The 16898-nt window shown below is 46.5% G+C and overlaps 1 protein-coding gene across 1 annotated transcript in view; it reads right to left on the reverse strand.

The window, feature by feature from the left end:
* LOC115082151 (proline-serine-threonine phosphatase-interacting protein 2-like) overlaps positions 1-16898 on the reverse strand; it is a gene marked incomplete at its 5' end in the record, with an annotated part of 89666 nt that overhangs the window by 36200 nt on the left and 36568 nt on the right. Inside the window, one exon of the mRNA XM_029586411.1 lies at positions 7495-7574. Within this exon, the coding sequence (XP_029442271.1) occupies positions 7495-7574 (80 nt within the window). The remainder of the gene's footprint in view (positions 1-7494; positions 7575-16898) is intronic.

Here is a 16898-nt window from a genome sequence, read left to right on the forward strand (position 1 = left end):
GACGAGGTATCCTGCCACTGCGTGCTAGATTCCCATTATCAGGAGTAAGGTGTCACCACATCCATTTACTGTGGAATCCCTGCACAAGCTGTGGCTATTCAGAGTTTGAAGGCTCCTATCTCCTGCCAGACGAGCCCTGCTTCTTGGAGGCCATCTGTGAAGTCGATCCTCTTCCTTCGCCTGTATAGGGTATCGTTCTCTGGCTACCCGTGCAGGCAATGATTACCACCCTCACCAGAATCGCTTGGGTTTGAATCTGATGTGTATGGGCGCCCCCGTCTTCGTTGGAGGCATGGTACATCCGTTGGCAGATGGCCTTCCTTTGGGCCGCCGTAGAGGGTGACTACACCAGAGTTGCCACCTCTTACCCTCATCATTTGTCATTTGTGAATGCTACAGAGGTTATGATCACTGCTTGATTTCTCCGATTTTCATACCATTCTTCATGCCTTAATCTTACCTACAATGGATTACTGTAATTCTCTTTTCCTTCAATTTGCAGCCAGCAAATTGGGAGCTCTGCAAACAGGGTGAAACTGTGCCAAGCGCATCTTAACCGGCACCCTGGTCCGGCAACGTATCACTGGTACTCTTGGCCTTGCATTGATTGCCTGTCCCATACCGGGTCAAATTTAAAATATCAATGTCAATCCATCAATTGATATATTTATTTCTTTATTTATTTTTAATTTTTATATACCGATGTTCCTGTAAAGAATACATATTGCACCGGTTTACAAGGAACTGAACAGTCGCCTCCAGGGCGGAAATACATTAAAACAGTCGCCTCAAGGCAGAATACATTAACACAAGAATACAGGAACTCCAGTATGGATTAACTATTTTGCGTATTTAGAAGCTGCCCTTCCGGAGGAAATGCTGAAGACTAAAACTGTGAAGGATTTCAAAGGGGCATGGGATAAACACTGTGGATCCCTAAAAGGCTAGAGAATGGGAATAAATAAAAAAAGCTAAACCAGCACGGAGCAGCAGTTACTACCCTTAGGAGAAACATGGGGGTAACCTGCATGGAGCGGCAGTTACTACCCTTAAGAGAAACAGGGGGGTAACCTGTACGGAGCGGCAGTTACTACCTTGGTAAGCTTGCTGGGCAGACTAGATGGACCATTTTGGTCTTTTTCGGCAGACATTACCATGTTACTATCACATAGATCTGTTAATCAAGGACTGCTGGAAGTGCCCTCTCCAAAGCTCGCATATTAAAGTGAAACGTGTAATCAAGCCTTCTCTGTTGCAGCCCCAATAGTCTGGATCCCTCTCCCAGAATCCCTTTGCTTGATGTCAAGGCACATCGCTGTTTAAAAAAAGCACTCAAGTCAACTTTTCCAGGAGGGATTTGGCCTGACAGAACAATTTTCTTCTTAAGAATATTGTATTGATTTTAAATATTAGTCAGGCTCTTATTCTCTCTTTCTAGGTTTTTATGATCAAATCTTTATTATGGTTTTCAACGGTACACAAAAGGAATAATACATCATGATGCAGGGCGAATGTTGAATGACATCAACAGCTCCTTTTCGTGTTATGATTCTTACTATCACGCTATTTTTACCCCTTATACAGAAAGGGGTATACATGCGCGCCCAGGAGAGTGGCCTGGGCACGCATTGGGAGAGCGGGCGCTCGCCAGCTCTCCCGCGACGTTTTCTGTATCGGCCCGTATGTAGTTGATGATAGTGCCCTATTTATTTTGTGTTTTGAAATTTTATAAATGTATTATTATTATTCCTCGCTTTGTTCTTTGTAGAGTGTGGCAAGTAATAAATCTTTTAAATAAATAAAGTATGGGAACACGTAAGCTCAATAGGGGTGTGCAGAGTTGTTTTTTGGTTTGTTTGGTTTTTTTCATTTTGTTGGTGGATTTTTTTTTCCATTTCATTTTTGTTTGTTATTTTCATTTCGCCTTCCCCTTTTGAATGCACATTAAATGTTTTTTTAACGCTCTCTAAAACCATTTAGCACACACTAAGAGGGAAATTTTCAAATCCCTTTGAAATGGCCCACCCTACCTGTGGACAATAGTTTGCACATATCAGTGCTATGTATGAAAGTCCACCTGCCACGAAGGAGGCTTTCCTGGAGACAGGGTGGGGAAGGGTTTGCAAGTGTGCACATAGCTGTAAATTTGTAAAGTATGCAGGTAAATCTACCTGGAAAAAAGCATCCATACAAAAAAAGCAGGTGCAGAGTTTGGCAGGTCCCTTTTTTATGCAATTTCTAGAATAGACACAAAGGCACCTTAGTGGCGGAGGGAGGGAGAACACCACAGATTACGTAAGAGCTGTGACAGCACAGTAGGTAGTTACAAATGGGCAGAGTGGCTGGACCAAATTTTCTTCTGATATCATCTATGTTTCTGCAGCTTAATGAAAATTCTTCTATGACGTGCTGAAATGCCATACTTGAAAAGAGAAATAATGGATGGAAGCATGTTCAACTCATGCAGCCCCTAATCTATATCTTCCTCTTCCCATTATAGGAACCCTCTTTTGAAAGAGTGGCCACAGATCAGTTTGGTCTCCTAGAAAGGGCAGCCATACATTTTATACTTCTTGGACTATAGCGCCCTGTACTCTGTGTATGTAGCTCTCGCCTTTCCATTGGTAGCTCAAGGTGAGTTAAATTCGTGGAGTGTCGCAAGGATTGGTCCTGGGACTGGTTCTGTTCAATATCTTTGTGAACGATATGGCGGAGGAGAAAAAGGGAAAAGTTTGCCTCTTTGTAGGTAACACAAAGATATACAACAGAGTGGATACCTTTGAGGGAATAGAGAAAATGAGAAGGAAAGGGATCTAAGAAATCTTGATGGGTGGTCAAGTATATGCCAGTTCAGATTTAATTCCAAAAAGTGTAAAGTCATACGCACTTGAGGTGTAGAAATCAACGGGAGCAGTGTGCAGTAGTTGGCAAAGAGCTAATGTGCACTGACCAGGAGAGAGATATGAGGGTGATAATGTCAGATAATTTCAAGGTAGTGAAACTGTGTGATAAGACAATGACCAGAGCTAAGAGGATGCTCAAGTGCATAGGGAGAAGCATAAGGAGTTTGAAAAAGAGGTGATGTCTCTTATAAGTCATTGGAGAGACCTCAGCAAGAATACTATATTTAGTTCTGGAACGCTGTATCTCAGAAAGCAAATAGAGAGACTAGAGACAGTCCAGAGAAAATGGTGTAGCAGTTTGTACCAAAAGTTCTATAAGATGAGAGTAAAGGACCTTAATATCTATAACTTAGAAGAGAATCAAAACTGGGGTGGGGGGAATAGGATATAGACATGTAAATACCTGTAAGGTATTAATGCAAAAGAAGCAAAGCTTTTTCAATGGAAAGGAGTTTGTAGTAGAGATGTGATTCGGCTGAACCTTTCGGTTCGGCCTTTGTTATCGGCCCACTGCAGGAAATTTCGTTTTCCCGTGGTTCGGGCCGATTTTTTTCAGCTGCCCCGAAACCCACCCCAACCCTTCAAATTTAATTAATTAAACCCACCCTCCCAACCCCCCAAAACTTGCCGAAAGTCCCTGGTGGTCCAGCGGGGGTCCCTGGAGCAATCTCCCACTCTCGGGCCATTGGCTGCCAGTAATGAAAATGGCACCATGGCTCTTTGCCCTTACCATGTGACAGGGGCTATCGGTGCCATTGGCTGGCCTCTGTCACATGGTAGGAGCAATGGACCACCAGGGACTTTCGGCAGGTCTTGGAGGGAGGGGGTGCAATTAATTAAATTTGAAGGGTTGGGGTGGGTTTGGGGTTTGTTTGTTTTTTAATGTGCCCTTTCTCCCCACCCAAAAAAATGATAAGAAAACCACACGAAATTTCGTGGGTTTTCCTATCGTTTTGTTAGCCCCCTGAAAAGCAACAATATCGTCTTTATTTCCTATTTCATTGCAAATGAATGCACATCCCTAGTTTGTAGAACCAGGGGTCATAATATGGAGCTCCAAGTGGGTAGACTCAGGAACAATGTCAGGAAATATTTTTTCATGGTGAGGATGGTGGATCTATAAATAGTTTTTATTATTTTATTTATTTATTTATTTATTGTTTTTGTTATACCGAGTTTCATGATAGGCATCACATCAACCCGGTTTACAATTAACAGAGTGTGTAAAGCATAACATAACGTAAAACAATGTTCTCAATAAGAACCTTGAACTTTAAATACAGTGAATCAGATAAAGGATGTGAGAAAGTTACAATAAATCAGGGAAATCAACTTGGAACTGGAAAAGGGGAGAAATTGTACAGAGCAATATTTACATTTTGGCCTATTAATGTAATAGAGTAGCATAGTGAGTAAATAAGAATATGTGAGTAACTGTGGCGATACATCACTATGAAACGGTACATAAATAAGCAGATGCATAAATACGACAATGGTATGATAAAAGCTCAGCAGGTATTGATGAGTGTCAATTTATGGTTTGTTGAACTGTATTTGGTCCAGTTATTGAATAAGAGTTTGTGCTATTTAATGATTTGTGCTATTTAATGATTTATTTTTGTGCTATTTAATGATTTATATTTAATGATTTATTTTTCAATAATTTTCTCCTAAAAGGGGAGATCTGAAACTCGCCTGAAATTTAATGTCTCATCCACTGATAGGGAGGGCCTTTTAAAAGCTGGACAAATCTATGCCTGCCTAAGCTCGGATGGGAAGACCCCTTCTTGTAAAGATGTTCTTATAATGTGGCTCAAATGTTCCAAAGATTGATTGTTACAACAGCATATAGCCAAGGTGGACATGGGAGACTGAGAGGGCCCTATGTGTAATACCCCTTGCCTCCAAGCACTTCCGGCAGAGTGTCCTACTCCGTGCTGCATCCAACGACCATGTTTGGTACTTCCTGCAACCTGGAGCTCCTCTGATAGGCCCTGCAGGTGGAACTTCCTGGAGCACAGGCTGACGACACCACATACGGTCTAGATGTATAAGGAAATCCTTTGCAACCAGCCAGCACCTCAGCAACAAGTCCTACTGCACTAGTTGCCAGTGCTGCATTGCTGTTGTCACAGTTTTGCCTTGCCGTGGGGTCCTGACTTGTCCAGCCTTGCCTTGTTCTCTTGCCCTGTTTTGCCTTGCCCTGCCTTCCAGTCAGCCTTTACTCCGACTGTTCTGTTGCTGACCCGAACTGTCTTCTGAACTTGCTTGTTCTCTGCCTACCTTGACCTCTGCCTGGACACCGATCTTGCTAGTTCTCTGCCAGCCTTGACCCTTGCCTGTTCTCAACACTGTCTAATCTCCACTGGCCCTGATCTCAGCCTGCCTCGGTCCTGACTGACTCAATGATCCTTGCAACCCCACCAGAGAAGTCCTGCCAGCCACCAGAACCTGCAGACTCAGTGCAAGGGGGAGGGAGCCAGCCAGGCAGAAAACCTTGCCTCGTGGTGTGTCAGCTGCTGCCTGCTAGGGCCTGGTCCTTGTTTGTGCTAACCTAGCAGTGGCCCAAGGGCTCACATCCCTTTTCAGCGTGACGCTATGAGTTTTTGCTTGTATTGTGTTTTGGCAAAACTCCACAGCACAAACAGCCAAGAATGGGTGACTATTTATGGCCAGATAAATACAAATATTAATCAGTGATGGAAGTTCAATGTTCAAATCTAAAACACCTACACATGAAAGCAATCCCTCTAAAACTATACCATGTTGATCTCCTAGATAAATTTAACTAACTCTAACATGCTGCAACCACTGTGAGCATAACTTTGTAACATGCACTGATCTCTCTGCCAGGAAAGGTGCGATATAAATAAACAATGATGATGATGATCATGAAAGCTTTGAGGGAAATATTGTGGAAGCATACTTTCTTACCCTCTCTCGAATTGCATCCGTACTCTACACAGCTCCCTATTGTAACCTGTTATTTTATTGAGCCGATATGCAGGAGGTTTGCATATTTTTTCCCTAGATAATAAGCGCCTTCCTCATACAGTAAAGGTTTGTCAGGGTTTAGAACTGTACTGAGCTACTCAAGGAGAGCTTTGGGGGGTTTTGCTCTTTGCATATCTGCTGCCCAATCTTTGGCGGCACAGCTCTGGGCTTCTTTGACGTCAGTTTGCCCACAACAACAAGCAAAATGTCTCCTGTGCAGGTTCAGAGTTGTTTATAAGCTCACACTGCGTGACAGAAATCAGGTGAATTTTTCCTAGTTGATTTATATGCACAAGAAAGATTTGCAGGCACTGTTCGAGCATGCACTGGATGCAGATCTTTCTCATGCATATTCATTGTAGATATCCTGAAAACTTGACCTGTTTGTGGCACTCGAAGACTGGAGTTCGCCATCACTGCTATAGAGAATAAGAATCTAAATGTGTTATGTACATGTGTATTGTACTGATTTTGCTTACATTATTTACAACAATAATATTGCACGTTTATTTTATTTTATGTTACTTTTATTTTCTGCTCCAGCCTCTCCTCCCCATCCCTGGGAGACCCTTTAATTGTGTAGGCATGTTGCACGTGCCCAGTCTAAATCATACAGCTGAGAGGTAGAGTTAATATGTGGTCCCCTTCTATAGGCGGACGTTTACACTGGTTTGAAGGCTGAGCAAATACTGGAAAGGTAACCCATTTCCAGATTATAACCCATTATTATTTCCCTATCTTCTGACTGTGAGCTGCTGTCACCTCCTTGTCCCCAGATTTCAAGCCATCATCTCCCTGTCACCAGATTATAATAAGTCATTGTCGTACTGTTGTCCAGATACTGTTGCCTCCCTCTTCCCAGATTCTGAGCCATCGTCTCCATATCGCAAAAATTATGAGCCATTGTCACATTTCAGGAAGGTAAATCCTAGGACCACTGTCAGATTGGTGCAGCTCTGTTCGTGCAGACATGGACTAGGCCCCAACAGGCAGCCGCTGAGGTGTCGCAGGCTACAGTCAGAACAGCCAGTGTCAGGGCAGAGATGGAAAACAGATTAAGGTCAGGGCTGGCAGAGTTCAGGGAGAAATGAGAAGCTAAACTGAGGTCAGGGCAAGCAGCAAGTGAAGCATCGTCAAAGGGCCAGGGTTAGGTCAGCAACAAGATGTCAGGCCAAAGGCAAAGGAAGCGCAGGGCTAGCAGGAACCAGGACAGGCGAGGAGTCAGGAGCAGAGCAAGGCGGGTAAACAAGGACTGGTACAGAGATAGGAGCAGGCAGGAAACCGAGGAGACAGTCAGGAGTGATAAGGACTTGTTGAGACACTGACTAGGAGCACTGAGCTTCCTTATATATCAAGGCAGTGATGATGTCATCAGCCAGCACCACAGGAAGTTCCAGATGCAGGGCCTATAAAGGCTCGGGGATTACGATCTGCCTTCTAGTCTGAGCCAGTGGATGCAGCATGGTTGCAGGAGCTATGCTGGAGGAACCTGTGGCCAGAGGGCGTCATTGGGGAGGTAAGGGGCATTCAGCCGTCATTGTCTCTCTTTCCCCAGATTATAAACTGTCCCTTTTGTAATAAGATATAAACTCCTTACCACACAGGCCTTGATGTGCTCATTCTGCCAGTCTTCTTGGATTTTCTCTAGCACGTTTATATTCAGCTGGTACGCTTTATCTATAATGAAAACAGCTATTTGTTTCCATTCATCAATGACCTGACCCAACACACATGAAAAGCCCATGACTGGAAGAATAATCTTAAAAAGACATTGTGAACATACAACACTGGCTACAGTTTTCACTTTTCAAATCTGGGATCCAAGCTTTCTTCCAGAGACAGTACCTGAAACAAATTCCGCCTTGACATTTGGACTCCCGTTCTATCCACTTTCCCCCTGCCAAATGGCATTAAGAAGCGATCAGCTGCTGCACTGGTTCATCACTTCTTCCCTTCCAGTGATGGCTGCTTAATTCCATGCCCCAAATTAGTAGTCCCCAAGAGGCTCTGGCCTTAAATAATAAGTACTTGAAACATGAAGATGTTCTGGCTGGTTCCAATTAGTTAAGATTAATTTCCTAACTCTTATTGTCATTGCCTATGGTTACCCTGTAACAGCTGCAAGACACCGTGAATGCTGTGGAAGGAGGGCATATAAAGTGTTTTAAATAAAGGAACAGAATGAATGAGGAAAGCAGTGTAATCAAACCAGGTGTTGCCAGCCTTTAGAAATGAGGAAATGCCCTGGGTTATAATCTGTAGGTAAGCACCTAGTGGTACATTACTTGTTCTATGCAGTCGTACAAACGTTTGCAAAGTGAGATAATTTCCCTATCACTACATACTCGGTTTAACCTTTCTTCTGACCTCACGGATCACATGTTCCACGAGATGGGAACACTGGAGCTGATCAGGTCGCAAAGCACAAGCCCAGGTCACGCAGTGGGGCTGGTTGAATATTTTTTGTTGCACAGTTATTTCTCTGCAATTTATTTTTCTTTCCGGAAGCTGCAGGAAATTACATAACCTGGGCAAAAGATCTGCTTATTATTTCAAGATTTTGCAAGCAAATAGATTTGCAGGCTTTCGGCACTCTTTGTTGACCCATCTTTTCCTGAAACTTAAATCTGGCCTTTAGAGCATGAATAAAAGTCATCGGAATAAATCTTTCACAAAGAAAAAAAATTGTTTTCTAAATTATGAGCCTAGTGCAGACACACCCATGTCTTACAGTCAGCCAAGACCATCAAGATACTTTAGACAGACAAATTCCACAACCCAGAAAGGCAGTTCCTCGTTTTCTCACGTTTCCCTCATCACTGGCAACTCTACAGATCAATTCCGTGTGAGCTACCTCCATAAAACGCACAAAGAAAAGAGAAGTTGATAGGAGATAAAGACAGGTAGGCCTTTGTGGTTTGCCCACTTGTCCTACTTACAACAATACCTCACATCCTATCACTGGCATCCCACCACTACGAATCCTCTGGGCTTGTCCCAGGCCTTCTTTAATGCCAATACCATTTTTCCCCTCATCACTTTCATTAAGAGGCCATTTCATGAGTCCTCTGCCTTTTCTTGAAGAAAAAATATTTTAGTTTATTCCTGAATTCGATCCCCACCCCTGCCCTATATCAAGACTGGGGCTGGTGCTTCCAATAGGCAAACCAGGCGGCCGTCTAGAGCAGCGATCATCAACCGGTGTGTCATGCGTGGCGCGTACTACCTGGCCTCTCATTGCTCACCTCTCCCTCCACCAAGGGAGAGGCAGACATTCTTCCACCGCTGCTGTTACCAGAACATTCAAACCCGGCCGGACGGGAAGGGCAGTGGGAATCGTTGAAGCCGGCAACTGCACCCTTGGCCTTTTCTTCTTCCCACCCCCATGGTCTGGAAGAGGAAGTGATGTGTAGCGGAGCATGTGGGAAGAAAAGGCCATGCTGCATTGAAAAGCAGCGGCAGTAGCGGCCCCAAGTAACAGCTCAGGCCAGGAACAAAATCAGAAGCAGCCGGCGATCAGCAAGGGAGACCGCAGCGTTGGCCCCCATGATCAATGGGATTCTTCTTTCTTGGGCCGTGGAGGTTGGAGGAGGAGGCTGCTGCAGCTACCATTTGTGCTTTGGGGGAGGGAGGGAGTGGGAGTGAGAGACAGCAAGTGTGTAAGTGAGAGAAAGAGAGAGCATATGTGTGTTTGAGAGCTTGTGTGTAAGTGAGATAGAGAGAGCATGTGTGTGATGATTTAGAGCCTATGGGTGATGATTTAGGCCCTAAGGTAGAGGACAGTGAGGACAGCTTCAGCAACTACTGTTGCTTCTTCATTGACTGCCATTTTTATTATTATGTGATGCGTCTGCAGTTTTGAAATATTTTATTGGTGTTTAGAGAATTTTTAATATATTTTTAAGAGTTTGTAATTGTTAGTTGTTGTTCTGTTCATCAGCTGTTTTGAAACATTTATTAGTATATTTTACAATTATTTTGTGTGGGGATCTATAGCAGCTTGGCTTGTTTTGTTTCTCTAACTGGAGGTGTATTGGTGTTTAGGGCCTGATTAAATATTTGTAGTGTTGCCTTTTCATAGATAGGAGTTGTTACTGTTGAGTGAGTTCCATAATGCAGGTGTAACTTTGTGTGGATTAGTTTGTGTGCATTATTGCAGAACCTGGTACTATGTTAGGTGCTATATTTCTCTTTCCATTTCTCCAGTTTTGTACTGCATGCAGAGTGGCCTTTTTTGGGTTTCCATTACAGTTTCTGTCTCCATTTTTGTAATCTGTGGTCTTTCTGTACTTGGTGAAGGTCAGTTCTGTGTGAATGACTGAGGTGAGGTATTTAACTAGCAAGTAGCTTAGTAAACTACCTCACCTTATTTGTTGTGTTTTCTCAATAGGACATGCATTGGTGATGAACTGCTGTCTTTTTAAAGTAGGGCTATTGTGCCTTGCAGCAGAGGGAGTTTGTGTTGCTGTTATTGAGATAACACCAGAATATCCTTTTTGTACGATGACTTGTATGGGGAATGTTCTAGTTCTGTTTTATACCCATTGTTGAGGGGCTTGGGCGGGGATTCCTGTGGATGCAAAGGGTACATTTACATGTAGCCTTCTGACTGTCATGTGTTCAGTGTGTCATGCATGTGAGAACCATCTATCAGGTGCGTCCCAACAGAAGAAAGGTTGAAAACTACTGGTCTAGAGCACCAAAATTGGGGGGGGGGGGGGGGGGAGGGAAATCCTGCCAGCGTGAGGCCCAAAGGGGAGCTGTGCCACAGCTCCCACCGCCAAGGTAGGGTAAGTTGGAAGAGGGGTGGCATTTTGTTTTATCATGAACGTGCATTCTGTAACCTCCCACACTCATTGGATTGTGCAAGATATAAACGATTTGAAATAGATAAAACGACTGAAGATTCGCCTAGCACCGGCCCTGATCATGACTTCCTTTTTCCTGGAAAACACCTGCCTCTCCTGTACTAGTTATATCTTTGGAGCATTTGGATTTTTTTTCTGTCTTGTGCCACCACAATCATAAAAACCAGAAACAGAAAGAGGCAGTAAAACAGAGCGAGGAGAGCCTTGGATCCGGGCCAGCAGGCTTGTACTTTGTGCTTGCACGTAGAGATCGGGCTGCCAATTTAGTTTAGTGATTAAGGCACGCAGCTATGAAGCCTGAAAGCCCTGGCTAGCTGGCCACGCAGCCAAGGCCCCCCGTTTCCTGCGGTGGCTCCGGGGCTCGATTCCACGGCAAGAGTCAGAAACGTCTGCAGCAATTCTGTGGTGCATCTGCAAAAATTTACATATGATTTACATGATATAATATAATTGTTTGCATTATAAAATTAGTTTAGCAGCCTTCCTAATGTATCTTGATAAATTATTTAATTCTCTTTTTTCTTTCCTTTTCTCCATTTCAGTTTTTACCTTTTTTTTTTATTTTCTATGCCTCTTTCTTTCTTCTCTCTTCTCTCATGCCCTCTCTCATTATGCTTGTCCTTTTCCCTCCTAAAGGTGCCTTTTCTCTTGCTTTACTCCACCCCACTACTATTCTTTCTGCTTTGACTCTCTTCTTTCCTTTTTGCTTTCTGATCCATAGTAAGCATTCCGAGTTCTAGCCACCGGGGTCACTTAACTGCAGATATTCTGAAACAACTCTCAAAAATTACATTTAAAAAAAAAAAACCTACTGACTTTGCTCACGCTGCTGAGAGGATCCACAGGGCTGAGCGCTGCTCTCAGGGCTCAGAGAGGCGGCGGGGTTAGCCAGCGCGTGCGCGCAGGCCCTACGGCAGCTCCGCTCACCTCTGTTTTGTCTTTTCCCTTTGGAAAGAGGAAACCCGTGGCTTGGGGGGGGGGAGGAGAGGTGCACAGGCCTGCAACTAGGACCGTAAGCTTCGCTGCCAGCTTCACGGTCCCGCATTTAATGGAAAGTTGCAGCCGCTGCTGCTGCCGCCGAGGGTAGCGCCCTGCACATCTCTCCAGGACACAGATCGGGTAATCAGATGAGGAGTCCTGGAAGGGAGGAGCAGAGGTGCACGGTGGGAGTAGCGGTGGCCGCACTTACATTAACATTTTGAGAACTTGCGAGTGGTGTTCTTGAAGGCTGTTCTGAATTAATGTGAGGATGCAGGAAGCAGCTGTGTGTATTACGGTCTCCCGGCTTTGAACTTGCTGTGTTTAGGCACTAAACTGCTACAGTACTGGAGGTGGGAATAGCCCGATACAAGAAAAACAGATAAGATGGGAGGAAGGGAGGAAAACCACAATACAAAAACATTACGTTTATGTAAATCACTAAACAAACATACCTAATCAGGTCATAACGCGAGAATCTGGCACGGAAAGGCTTACAATCACCATCCCACAATCATGGCACCATCTGTGCCATTATATTCTTTTCAAATATCACCAATAACCAGTGGTGTACTAAGGGGGGGGGGGCGCCATTACCGCCAGCATATACGAAGGTCCCGCAGCGGTGCGGAGGAGTAATATGCTGGTGGGGTTCCTACTCCCTACCAGCAAAAATGAGGTACTGTGGCCAAAGAAGATGTCCCGCGGTGCCGCCGGCGTTTCCTCCAATTAGGCAGCAGAAGAAGAGGCCCTGCGGTGCCACCGGCCCTTCCCCAGAACCGGCGGCAGATGAAGAGGCCCTGCGGTGCTGCCAGTGTTTCCCCAGAACCGGCGGCAGATGAAGAGGCCCTGCGGTGCTGCCAGTGTTTCCCCAGAGCCGGCGGCAGATGAAGAGGCCCTGCAGTGCTGCCAGTGTTTCCCCAGAACCGGCGGCAGATGAAGAGGCCCTGCAGTGCTGCCAGTGTTTCCCCAGAACCGGCGGCAGATGAAGAGGCCCTGCGGTGCTGCCAGTGTTTCCCCAGAACCGGCGGCAGATGAAGAGGCCCTGCGGTGCTGCCAGTGTTTCCCCGGAGCCGGCGGCAGATGAAGAAGCTCCCGCGGTGCTGCCAGCCACTGAAGAAAAGGTCCAAAATGATTGTGAGAGAGCAAGAGATTGGCCCTGTGAGAGGTGAGTGCCTGTGTATGAGAAGGTGTTTGTGTATATGAGAGTATAAGAGGGTGCCTGTGTGTGTGTGTGAGTATATGAAAGGATGTGGATATGGGTGTGTGTGAGTATGTGTGGGTGGGTATTTGTATGAGAGGGTGAGGGTGTGTGTGAGGGTGCCTCTGTTGGTTTCTGTTTGAGAGCGTGCCTGTGTGTATATGAAAGGATGTGGATATGGGTGTGTGTGTGTGTGAGTATGTGTGGGTGGGTGTTTGTATGAGAGGGTGAGGGTGTGTGTGAGGGTGCCTCTGTTGGTTTCTGTTTGAGAGCGTGCCTGTGTGTATATGAAAGGATGTGGATATGGGTGTGTGTGAGTATGTGTGGGTGGGTGTTTGTATGAGAGGGTGAGGGTGTGTGTGAGTGTGCCTCTGTTGGTTTCTGTTTGAGAGCGTGCCTGTGTGTGTGTGTATATATGAAAGGATGTGGGTATAGGTGTGTGTGAGTATGTGTGGGTGGGTGTTTGTATGAGAGGGTGAGGGTGTGTGTGAGGGTGCCTCTGTGTGTGTGTGTGAGTGCCTGTGTCGGTTTCTGTTTGAGAGCGTGCCTGTGTGTGTGTGTATATATGAAAGGATGTGGGTATAGGTGTGTGTGAGTATGTGTGGGTGGGTGTTTGTATGAGAGGGTGAGGGTGTGTGTGAGGGTGCCTCTGTGTGTGTGTGTGAGTGCCTGTGTCGGTTTCTGTTTGAGAGCGTGCCTGTGTGTGTGTGTGTATATATGAGAGGGTGGGTGGGTGTGTACGTGTGGGTGGGTTTCTGTTTGAGAGCGTGCCCGTATATATGTGTATGTGTATGAGAGGGATGAAAGTTTGTGCGCTCTCCTCCAATCCAGGACACTCTCAGGATGACTAGAAATCTAAAGTTCCCAGGTATGGCGAGCAAGAGATTTTTTTTTATCCTTGTTAGTTTTAATTATTAGATGTGATGTCTGTTTTTGAAATATTTTATTAGTGTTTGATAATTCTATTCTTCAGCTGTTTCGATATGTATATTTTTTTATTATGGTTTTACTATTTTGATTGATTTATATTTCTTGATTGTATTGTTTTGAGGGATAGTGATGTTCTGCTTTTCCATTATTGCACTGCATACAGAATCTGGCTTGTTATGGTTTCCAATTCAGTTTTTGTCTGCGTGTGTGTGTGTGTGTGTTAGTATGTGTGAGAGAGAGAGGAAACATGTGTGTGGGTGAGAGATAGAGGAAGTGTGTCTGTGTTATAAGAAACGCAGAGGAAGTATGTATGTGCGTCTCACACACACACACACACACACACACGTTTCCTCTATCTCTCTTTATCACACACACTCCCTCTCTCTCTCATCCAGCATGTATGTGTGTGTCAGAGGGAGCATATTGTGTGTGTATGTGTGCATACACGTCCCCAGTCTACGACAATCTTAGGATGATAGATATGGAGAGTGGGAGATTTTTAAAACCCTTATTCGTTTTAATTACTGGGTGTTATTTGATGTCGTTGCTGTTTTGAAATATTTTATGATGTTTAGGAAATTTTAAAAGTATATATAGGGGATGGGATGGGGTGCCAAAGGACGTATCTGCTGCGGGTGCCAAATACTTTAGGTATTTTACTGCCAATAACAGTATCTTAAGCATTACTGTATGCAGCATCCAAGCTACAGACAAACAGAGTAATGCAAAAAGTAACAATCCTGTTCCAAATATCTTTGTGCTTGTAGAATGAATGCAGGATGCTAGATATACAGCCTGGGCTGGCTCTTTAGGCCTCCAAGATCTCAGGGAATCAGAACCCAAGGTTGCTCAACCATGACAGGACCAGTGCAATTTCCAACACTGCCAAACAGGCATTGGGCATTTTAACTCTGCCATGCCCAACTTACGAACATGAACACACACAAACGGTCTTGCCTTGAAGGAGAATGGGCTTTGCTCAGCCAGCTCATCGCTGCCACACTGGACTGACTGAGATCTGCCAAATACAACAGCTGAATGCTCAAATGAAATCTCTAGCCGTAAGCAAGAACCACCATCCAAGGTGTCATAATCCTCTAAGACAGGGGTTCCCAACCTTTTGGGGAGTGTGGACCTCAGTCCAAAAATTTCACAGACCCCCTACATTTGTGTCTCTTTCATTTTTTCATGCAGTTAAATGCCATAGGGAAAGCTGATTAATGTAATAACATTACTATGCACTCCAGAACAATTTGTAATGTATACAACATAATATGAAACAAGGAATGGTTTCTGACACAAACTGTGCGCCCCCTCCCTCACCGCCAGGCCAGCAGGACGGGCCACGGCTGGCAGTGGCCAGACGTGCTCTCTGCTCACGTGGAGCTGGGAGCAGCACGCCTCCCCCTTCTCTCCACGCAGCTTCAGACTCCTTGTGCTGGTCACCAGCTGCACTCCCCTCTCTCAGCGCAGACTCCTTGTGCTGGTCACCAGCTGCACTCCCCTTCTCTCAGCGCAGACTCCTTGTGCTGGTCACCAGCTGCGCTCCCCTTCTCTCAGCGCAGACTCCTTGTGCTGGTCACCAGCTGCGCTCCCCTTCTCTCAGCGCAGACTCCTTGTGCTGGTCACCAGCTGCGCTCCCCTTCTCTCAGCGCAGACTCCTTGTGCTGGTCACCAGCTGCGCTCCCCTTCTCTCAGCGCAGGACTCCTTGTGCTGGTCACCAGCTGCGCTCCCCTTCTCTCAGCGCAGACTCCTTGTGCTGGTCACCAGCTGCGCTCCCCTTCTCTCAGCGCAGACTCCTTGTGCTGGTCACCAGCTGCGCTCCCCTTCTCTCAGCGCAGACTCCTTGTGCTGGTCACCAGCTGCGCTCCCCTTCTCTCAGCGCAGACTCCTTGTGCTGGTCACCAGCTGCGCTCCCCTTCTCTCAGCGCAGACTCCTTGTGCTGGTCACCAGCTGCGCTCCCCTTCTCTCAGCGCAGACTCCTTGTGCTGGTCACCAGCTGCGCTCCCCTTCTCTCAGCGCAGACTCCTTGTGCTGGTCACCAGCTGCGCTCCCCTTCTCTCAGCGCAGACTCCTTGTGCTGGTCACCAGCTGCGCTCCCCTTCTCTCAGCGCAGACTCCTTGTGCTGGTCACCAGCTGCGCTCCCCTTCTCTCAGCGCAGACTCCTTGTGCTGGTCACCAGCTGCGCTCCCCTTCTCTCAGCGCAGACTCCTTGTGCTGGTCACCAGCTGCGCTCCCCTTCTCTCAGCGCAGACTCCTTGTGCTGGTCACCAGCTGCGCTCCCCTTCTCTCAGCGCAGACTCCTTGTGCTGGTCACCAGCTGCGCTCCCCTTCTCTCAGCGCAGACTCCTTGTGCTGGTCACCAGCTGCACTCCCTTCTCTCAGCGCAGACTCCTTGTGCTGGTCACCAGCTGCACTCCCCTTCTCTCAGCGCAGACTCCTTGTGCTGGTCACCAGCTGCACTCCCTTCTCTCAGCGCAGACTCCTTGTGCTGGTCACCAGCTGCACTCCCTTCTCTCAGCGCAGACTCCTTGTGCTGGTCACCAGCTGCACTCCCTTCTCTCAGCGCAGACTCCTTGTGCTGGTCACCAGCTGCACTCCCTTCTCTCAGCGCAGACTCCTTGTGCTGGTCATCAGCTGCACTCCCTTCTCTCAGCGCAGACTCCTTGTGCTGGTCACCAGCTGCACTCCCTTCTCTCAGCGCAGACTCCTTGTGCTGGTCATCAGCTGCACTCCCTTCTCTCAGTGCAGACTCCTTGTGCTGGTCACCAGCTGCACTCCCTTCTCTCAGCGCAGACTCCTTGTGCTGGTCATCAGCTGCACTCCCCTTCTCTCAGCGCAGACTCCTTGTGCTGGTCATCAGCTGCACTCCCCTTCTCTCAGTGCAGACTCCTTGTGCTGGTCATCAGCTGCGCTCCCCTTCTCTCAGTGCAGACTCCTTGTGCTGGTCACCAGCTGCGCTCTTCCCTGCCTCCTCGGGCTTCTTGGCGCTGAGATCCTGGGATCAGGCAGCAGGAGCCT

Source organism: Rhinatrema bivittatum, unplaced genomic scaffold, assembly GCF_901001135.1.
Source record: "Rhinatrema bivittatum unplaced genomic scaffold, aRhiBiv1.1, whole genome shotgun sequence".
NCBI lineage: Eukaryota > Metazoa > Chordata > Amphibia > Gymnophiona > Rhinatrematidae > Rhinatrema > Rhinatrema bivittatum.